This window comes from Manduca sexta, chromosome 13 (assembly GCF_014839805.1).
Source record: "Manduca sexta isolate Smith_Timp_Sample1 chromosome 13, JHU_Msex_v1.0, whole genome shotgun sequence".
Lineage (NCBI taxonomy): Eukaryota > Metazoa > Arthropoda > Insecta > Lepidoptera > Sphingidae > Manduca > Manduca sexta.
This window is the reverse complement of record NC_051127.1, coordinates 10359215-10368450: the sequence shown is the minus strand read 5'-3', so window position 1 is coordinate 10368450 and position 9236 is coordinate 10359215. Positions and strand designations below refer to the sequence as shown.

General features: G+C 33.6%; 2 protein-coding genes across 3 annotated transcripts; one reads left to right on the top strand and one right to left on the bottom strand.

Moving 5' to 3' along the window:
- The first annotated feature begins 115 nt into the window (after positions 1–115).
- On the top strand, positions 116–3414 carry LOC115446934 (probable cytochrome P450 6a14). Its single transcript, XM_030173783.2, has 5 exons — positions 116–1357; positions 1597–1796; positions 1960–2208; positions 2287–2538; positions 2734–3414. The coding sequence occupies exons 1-5, from the start codon at positions 693–695 to the stop codon at positions 2907–2909; spliced, it is 1542 nt and encodes a 513-aa protein (XP_030029643.2). The 5' UTR covers positions 116–692; the 3' UTR covers positions 2910–3414.
- Positions 3415–4055: 641 nt separating this feature from the next.
- Positions 4056–9170, bottom strand: LOC115446948. Of its 2 annotated transcripts, XM_037438312.1 has the most exons (6): positions 8567–9170; positions 7960–8142; positions 6951–7098; positions 6367–6510; positions 5699–5912; positions 4056–5044 (listed from the first exon to the last, which is right to left on the bottom strand). In XM_037438312.1, the coding sequence occupies exons 1-6, from the start codon at positions 8640–8642 to the stop codon at positions 4121–4123; spliced, it is 1689 nt and encodes a 562-aa protein (XP_037294209.1). In that variant the 5' UTR covers positions 8643–9170; the 3' UTR covers positions 4056–4120. The 2 variants fall into 2 exon arrangements, with proteins under 2 accessions (XP_037294209.1, XP_037294210.1); XM_037438313.1 differs by lacking the exon at positions 7960–8142 and having other exon boundaries at positions 8567–9161.
- Between the last annotated feature and the right edge of the window lie 66 nt (positions 9171–9236).

Below are 9236 nucleotides of genomic sequence, written 5' to 3'. Positions count from 1 at the left end.
AAGAATGTTTAAATTGAAAGGTATTGTTGTTTTATACTCCATATTTTTGCCATATTTTAAATTTTTTGGTCCATATTTTATGTACATATTTTGTATTTTTTTATACATATTTATCCGGGCCCTAGTTATTATATAAGTATAATATAATACCCATATGACTGTATAACAAAATTTTGTTTTGTAATTATCATCATTAGTTTTTCTACACTGTAAATTAATATAAATATAATTCCATAAAAAACATGTTTTCAGGTAAGTTTTAAGAATTCTTATTTCGTAACAGGGTGTAACACTCGGCTCAGGAAGTAACCTGTATAATAATATATTTCTTGTAAAGTCTAATTTATCTTCATGAATCTATTAGGAATAATATAATTCTGATTCATTATTAGAATTGAAATGCATGTAATTTGGAGTTCCTTGAGTTGCGGCCTCTGCGGTCAAATGCAGTTTTGAAATAGGCAAAACCAATATACTCACAACCTTCGTTATTACTACTATTTACTTTTAGTAGTCTTCGACAATTACGCGTGTTACAAGTGCTAAGATTGAAATTGAAAATATTAACTCTAAAATATCGAGAAATAATTTTACGTTTGTTTTGGATATTTGATTTAAATGCATATTTTGTTCAGTGAGTTCTGTGAGTGAGTGAGTTATTCGAAGATCATTAATTTATCCATGATCTTAGCATGTCTCGATCTTGTTTTTATGAAATAATGTTTTCTCTAATTATCACTGTTATCTTAGTGATTTTATGGTTTCAATATAAGTTTAAATATTGGGCGAGAAAGGGCGTTACCGGACCACAGCCAGTATTTTTGTTTGGTAACATAAAAGAAGTCATTGAAAGAAAGAAACAATTTTTCCAACCTTATTGGGAGAGCTATTTTAAATACAAACATTTACCTTATGTGGGAATGTATTGTTTTCATCGTCCCGTTTTGTCTATACACGATCTGGATATAGCGAAAATGATACTTACGAAAGACTTCGAATATTTTCAATCTCGTGGAACGTACTCTGGAGGATATGGGGACCCATTGGCGGTGAATTTATTTAATATACATGGCAAAAGATGGAAGTATTTGCGTCTGAAGATGACTCCAGCTTTCACACCCGGCAAACTGAAAACAATCTATCCCATTGTGCATGACGTTGCGGATCAAGCTTTGAATTACGCAGATTTGCTACAATCTAATAAGGAATCGATAGACTTTTCCGACTTTTACTCTAAATATGCAATGGAAATAATTGCCAATATTGGTTTTGGAGTCGAATGTAACAGTTTTAAGAATGCAACATCGGAGTTTTATATTCGTGGACATGAATATTTTGACCATAAATCTCATTATTGGTAAGTTTATATGATTTTAGGCAATTAAGTCGGTGAATTTCTATCTGTTATAATTAGTACAGTATTACGGTTCATAATTTTTTATTTAAATTAAAAAAGAATAATTGAAAACACTGGCATTTTGGTTGTAAAGTTGTAAAATCACGTAAATAACATCGTGCGTTCGTTCAAGTTAGTTATTTTAAACCATATTTTTTACTCATAGAGTTGAGTAATGCGTTCATTTAATTTTATTTCAGGAGGTTTATACGAGCTTTTGCATTTTTTGCCCCCGATATTTTTGACAGGTTAAAAATTAAGCGCATTAGTTCGAATATTGAGAATTTCTTTTATGGATTGGTGAAATCTACAGTTAATTATCGTCAAAAGCTAAACTATAAGCGCAATGATTTTTTACAAACACTCATTGAATTGAAGAATGAACACATACGAGAACAAGGTAAGGATATCGTTATTATTAAGTAGGTACCTTCAGTTCCTCATTATATAAATATAATTGAGATTTATAAATAAAGAATTCAATTCGTCAAAGTGAAATATGCGTGATTGAAATCATATAAAGATTTTTAACGTTGTGATTGATATAGTTTTATATTTTACAGGCGACGTGAAATTTGTACAAGATTTCCCGTTCTCCATGAACGACGTAGCAGCCAACGCTATGCTATACATGATAGCCGGCTACGAAACCTCTGCCACTACCGGTCAATTCGCAGCGTACCAACTCGCTCTGAACCCTGAAGTTCAATCCAAAGCTCGTGAGGAGGTAGATAGAGTGCTAGCTAAATATGGTGGTAAATGCACTTACGAGGCGCAGAACGAGATGACATATTTAAATATGGTTCTTGATGGTAAAACTCATCAATATATATTTAGTAAGTTTTCATGTTGCTATTACGTATATATTAATTACAGTTTTCTTGTTTCAGAAACAATGAGGATGCATCCTTCAATGCGTTGCCTATTCCGAAGATGTAATAAAAATTACAGAATGCCTAATACAGACTTGGTCATAGAGAAAGGAACTTTAATATTTATTCCAATACATGCAATACAAATGGACCCGGATATATTCCCTGATCCAAAAAAATTCAACCCGGATAGATTTTCACAAGAGAATAAGACGAAAATGCATCCATGCCATTGGATGCCTTTCGGAGAAGGGCCAAGGAAATGTTTGGGTAAGCAATAACAGAAATGTTGTTATAAGTACACGGCATTTAAACTTAAATAACAATTGAATTTTATTGCATCAAAACGAATACTATTTATGCAATATCTTTTTATCTAAAACAGTTTTGCATGCCTCCTCACACAGAACATAAACTAACTAAATGTCTTGAATAAATAACATTAGAAGAATTTATTGTTTGCAGGGATTCGCCAAGGATACATACAATCTAAGATTGCGTTAGTGATGATACTGCATAAATACGAGCTTCTGTTGGACGATAGGACACCGGTCCCAATGAGGATCAAGGCTTCCTCGCTCGTGTACGGCGCAGAATGTGGGGTCTGGTTGAAGCTAAGGAGGTTAAACTCGAGTTTGTAGACTAAACATTGCATCAATGTTGGCACAGAAATAGGCACTAATTGCGTAATAATTGACGAGCTATTGTTACATACTGCGGTAGGATCATGTGGTTTTTGATGCTTCGTTTTAATTGTATTGCTATTTATATAAAATATATCAAAAGGTACCAACATGGTTTTGTCGACCTAGCTTTGCCATTAACTATGAATATTAAGAATAAACAATGCAATCTAACGTTTAGCAAACCAAATCTTCATAGGCTCGGAATCAATCGACATTCAAAATGAGACATAATTGGAATGTAACATGAATAAGTAATGATAGTTAGACTAATTTAAGTTTTAAAAATAATATAATATAATGGTCTATTAACACCTTATCAAGACATTTTACGATTAGGAGCACATACGTATCAGCAGTAGGGTACCGGACTCATTTTTGTTCTTTACTATTATCAAATATTTACGTTATATCAATTATAACACAAAAGGAACTATTAAAATCCGGTAATAAATCAACAAGTTATAGGTCTTTGAATGTCGGTGGAAGGGGTAATTAACAAGAAACAGAAGAGAGAAATGAATGACATGAAATACCCACATTTGACGTCATCGGGAATTACGACGCATGAGAAAGAAAGAGATGAAGCGATATCCCTACAACGCGCCCACTTCTGCACATTACAATATTTGAACTATTAATTACTAGCCCAATTTTTAACCAATTTTTATGCAGTTTTCACAGGAGTGCTTCTATTTCGTATATTTAACCTTTACATATAGAATAATGAACAAAATCAAACATAGACCGGTTCCCTATTGTACGCTTGGGTATTTATAATTATTATTTGAAAACCATTAAGTGAATAATAAAATAAATTTTAAGTAAGGTTACTTTTATTTGACACGTTTGACGAGTCCTTGATGCAATATTTGATTATTGACAATCGATGCATAAAATGTTTTTAAGTTCATAGCAATTATTTCACAACGGTAAAGACTGCAAATACATTATTTGAGAGGATCAATGACCATGAACAAGCTTCTATAACTATTTCTATTGACATAAGGCATATAATAGTAAACATTAACGCATCTGTCGTTATACAAAGGCGGAGAAGTGTCGTATTGACCTTCAATAAGTTAAGAACACAAAAGGGTAATAAACCTTATAAATATTTTTTTTATTAGCCACTAAGAGGAAATATATAATTTTAGTATTAGGACAATTTAATCTTGTTTCTCCTTATGTTTGGTCTGAGTTTCTTGGTCTTGAACACTTTCATCAGAGAGAGTCGTATCGGACATAACAAAATGGCTTGTTTTTGATTCCGAGATCTGTACTTTTTGTGTGCCATCTTTCTTTTTAGTGTTCTGGTCTGTTTGTACGCCCATGTTTTTTAAATTCGATTTTTTAGTAGTGGTTGGTTGTAGAGTTTCATCTGCTTTTTCCGGAATTTTTCCTTTTAATTCAAGAGTTTTTTTCATATCCGGGGTGATATTTAAAGAGGACTCAAAAGATATATCAGGTTTGTCAGTAAGACTTGGTCGTTCAATAGATAGTTCAATAATTTGTTTGTTTACCTTTTCTTGGAGGGTTCGTCTTATTTCCTTCGCAGTTACCTCGGCCTCGTATTTACTCACGGAAATGTATTTTCCCGGCATGTCACTTGTGGGTTGGTCCGGAGTTCTAGAACATATCTGTTCTTGACCATATTGTCTAGCAATGTCTAATCTATCGCTATCCATCGTACCAGTACCTGTGCTTGACACATTTGTTGGTGAATCACTATCTTTTGACAACAGTTCTGGCAAATCGATTGTATCCACTAAATCGTACACTAGTTTGACAATGAATCTCTTATCCTTAGGCACACTTTGGTAAGCCATCAATCTCGCCAGTTTGCATCTTTCAGCGGGAACTAAAGATAATTCGGAAACTCCTTCAGGTTGTTGTGCAAAATATAAAATATCACTTTCTGACTTAGGAATCTCGCTCATTTCGTTTGCATCGGTTTCAGTATCAAATGTTTTATTTTTATAATACACGGAAGTAGTTTCTTTTGATAAATGGCTTGTTGGAACATCATATTCATTTTCATCGTTAACCCATACATCTGGAGATACAGTGTGCAAGTGTTGTTCATTTTGCTCCTAAGAGACGATCATAATTATCAATATGAATTCATTTGCATAATGAATTCATATTTAGGTATGTATATATTTAGGTAATTATACCTAAATATGTATATACAAGTTGTTACCTATCTATACTGTTATATAAAGCTGAAGAGTTTGTTTGTTTGTTTGAACGCGATAATCTCAGGAACTACCAGGTCAAACTGAAAAATTCTTTTTGTGTTGGATAGCCCTTTGTTCGTGGAGTACTATAGGCTATATATCATCACACTGTGACCAATAGGAGCGGAGCGGTAATGAAAAATGTTGCAAAAACGGAGAAAAATTATTAGTTTTGAGAGCTTCTGTTGCGTGTGCTGCGTAAACGGTTAAAGTTATGCAACAATGATGTATGATAGGATTGTTCCTCTTAAAAAGTTCTACAAAAATATATTATAAAACAAAGTCCCTCGCTGCATCTGTCTGCCTGAACGTGTTACAACTCAATAACTACCCAACGTATTAGGATAAAAATTGGTATGGAGACAGTTTGAGACCCTGGAAAGAACATAGGCTCCCGGGAAAATATATAGTGTGACTTTTATAACGGAAAACTTTAGCCCCAAAAACTTTATAACGCGGGCGGAGCCGCGGGCAAAAGCTAGTTTGTAATAAGAGTGACTTATTTACCAGCATTTTGTCGATGTTGCATCGTAGCTCCACTCGAACGCGTATCAGTTGGAAGTCGACGGCCATCAGGACTCGCGCCAGTGTTAGCAGTGCAGACATCAGCCAGCAAGCGGTGTGCAGCCACGCTGACACTATAGTCAGCTGGGTGGCTTGGTATACCCCGCGGATTCGCCGTTCGTATGCTAATGTCGCGACGTTTATCGTGTACGTGCAACTATGTTTAAGTAATAATTTTTATTTGTCCGTTAAAGCTATGTGATCAAAAATAACATGATTTGTAGGTATGTACCATATTGAATTCGATGTCTGCCACTGTTTTACACTTAAAAGAATTTCTTGTTGTTGTTATTGACGAGACTCTAAATTACAGAATTGATTATCTGTGTACAATTTTATCTATAAACTTCTCATGGCGAATTTGTGTATAAACTGACGCAATGATTGCCTATATTTTTATGCATTGGCATAAATAAGAATTTTCTTTTGACCCCTCTATCTGGTTGAGCTTGTTTGTAGCTGGCAGGAGCGAAATTAATAGCTCACCGATTTCAACAAAATGCCAGCAACAAGGGAGGCCCTGTACGTGCGGGGCACTCTCTCACTCCCCTTTAGCTACATCTATGTGTTTATGCATTTAAATAATACTCATGTTTGATTTAATTACTTACGAAACACTCCCTGTGATTTCGCCGAGTTTAGCACAAAGTTCTTGCAGACCAGAGTGGGTGATCACCGATGTATAGACGCAGAGTCCGGTCATAGCCAGCGAGAAAATAAAAACTGGTGGCAGTACACGCCATGGACGCTGCAATCTATAATAAATATTGGCAAAATACGTAATTAACAGATCAAAATGAGCCTTATTTTCATATGTAATGACAACTAATTCTTATTTCAGATTTTGTATTAAGCAAAGATATATTATTAATATATTGTGTTGCCATCTAATTTAGATATTGATAGCTATAAATAAATAATGATGTAAAATGTTCCTGATAATATATTTAATACCTAAATTTAACTCTTATACACATAATTTTGACCCCACATTAAGATATAAATCTTGAGTCACAGATATTAAAAAAGAGGGGTTTTCCGTTGCTCAATTCGACAGACTTATTCACAAAAAATAAAAACTACACACACTGCGTCCCTAATTTCGATTCAAGAATCGAACCAAACTGTCTTGCTCTTATTATAACTGTACATATACATATAGGCTATAAGCAAGTATGTAGTATGAATACATCACCCTGTATGCGTTCTGCTACTTGACGAGCACATCAGAAACATGGTAGTCCACACCAGGCCAAAGATACCAGACACCAGTGGCACGTAAGTTGGCAAGTAACAGGCGCTCTGGTCAACCCATTGCGTACTCAAAAAGTCCACCGGGAGATCTGACGATTATTGGAACATGAGATTGTAACGAGTCTGATGAATGGAATTGGCTTTTTTTATCCCGGGAAAATTGATCTCGGAAAATTTTTAACGCGGGCGGATCCGCTGGCAAAATTAAAAATAATACCCATGGAGGTAGAAATTTAAGGTGGCACTAACATAACTTACTCACAGCAGTGGCGAAGGATCCATATAACCCGATTCCTGCCGGATTCCCTTTATCTAGAATCTAATTATCATTAGAACGATTTTCACACTGTGTTTATCTATTATACCTATGTGTTTTCGCCACTTACACTAATCAGAATTATTCACATACAAAACATTCAAGATATCCAGTGTTATTTCACTATTTCATAAAAGATCTGGGCGTCAGAACAACGCATAGTGTGAACAGGATCCTAACAGGAAGAAGTTTGTACCGTTTCAGACAGAGTTGGCAAATGATCGGGCGCTGCGCTGAGCCGATGTCTCACTATTGTAACGAGTCTGATGAATGGAATATTGTGATATGTCCTGTTCGGTTTCCATGTTTAATTATTCTCATAGATTCTTTATCTTAAGCAACGTCATCGACAAAAAAATACCAGAAAAATAGGTACCGACTGTTTAGGTTTTTCCGTATTTGAATAGAAATTATTGAAGATGTTATTTAAATAATTTATTACAGTTTGAGATTATTCTGGGTTTGTACAGATATATGATGCATATTCCAATATTTGTTTAAACGTTCTTTAAATTGAAACATATATTCCTATTCCACAAAAAATCCCAACATAAACTTAGCATTTATTATAAGCGCTATTGTTAATGCGATAAGATACGAAACTATTAAACAAATAATATTTAATAATTCTTACTGTCAGATATATCCTTATCCGCCGGAATAAATTCGTAAATGATGTTGTGGCGGAGAGCAGACATCGAGAGTAACTTTGGGAACAGGACGCATTTCTCGTCAAACAAATACATCAACATATGAAAACAGAATGTGCAAAATGAACCAAAAACGAAGGCCAGGAAGAAGAGAAGAATGTGAGCACCTGTAGAAAATCGTAAAACAAGATTACAAAGTATTAAAATACTTAAACATGTTAAATATAATATGTAGTTTAGGTTTAAAATAATGGCATGGAAGCTGTGGTCCTAATGCTAATGGTGATAGAGCACATGAAGCAAATAGAACTTTGCTTTTTAGATAGGTACTTAGTTCTCGATAGGTTTGTGAAGTTGTAATTTTCAATGCCGAAATGAAATAAGAGTACTAATAGGTAGTTTATAAACGAAACACATAGAGTATGCATAATGCGTATACGTATGTTTAATATACATATAATACTGGTATGTTAAACTAAATAATTTAAAGTTATAATTCTAAAGTTTTGGAAATATTATGTATAAGGTCAAATTTCTATAGTAAACTAGTTCATGTGATTAGTATATTAATTATTTCGAGTTTGCACGAACCTTTCCATGCCCCATTCACTTCTGCTTCACATCTCTCTATTAATCTATATTCTTCCACCAGAGGAATCCTATCCATTGCTATATACACTAAAATTTATTGATTGCTTTTATAATACATCTACACAAAGAGAATAATAATACATCTACAGTTAATGATATTTGTACTAATTTATGAATTTCGCATTGATTTCTTATTACTATTTATTATTTTTGCGGATAAATTTATGACGTGAAATTGACATAAGTATTTAACTATTTCATATATCAAATAAGTTCTATAACATATATTTTAGTTGGAAAGTAAACACAATATCAATAATAATTTATAAAGTATAATAAATACTCTGCTCCAAATACACCACCCCATATTGCCTTGCCATATAAGAAGTCCTTAGCCCATACACAGAAACTCATTACTGGTCATGTTATTTTTAAATTCGTTTCGTTTTTCTTAGGTTTTAATTATTTTGTTCACCTAATTAGATTAATATTTATAAATTATAGCTCATAGTTAAGTACTACAAATTGTATTGTTTTCTGCTTGCGACTTATTGCTTATATTGTAACTTTTATTATGGCAACCCAAGATATAAGCGTAGGTTGGTTTGGATGCCATTAGCAAATACTGTATACCATTGCTGTATACTCTTAAGTTAGTATTTGAAATAGA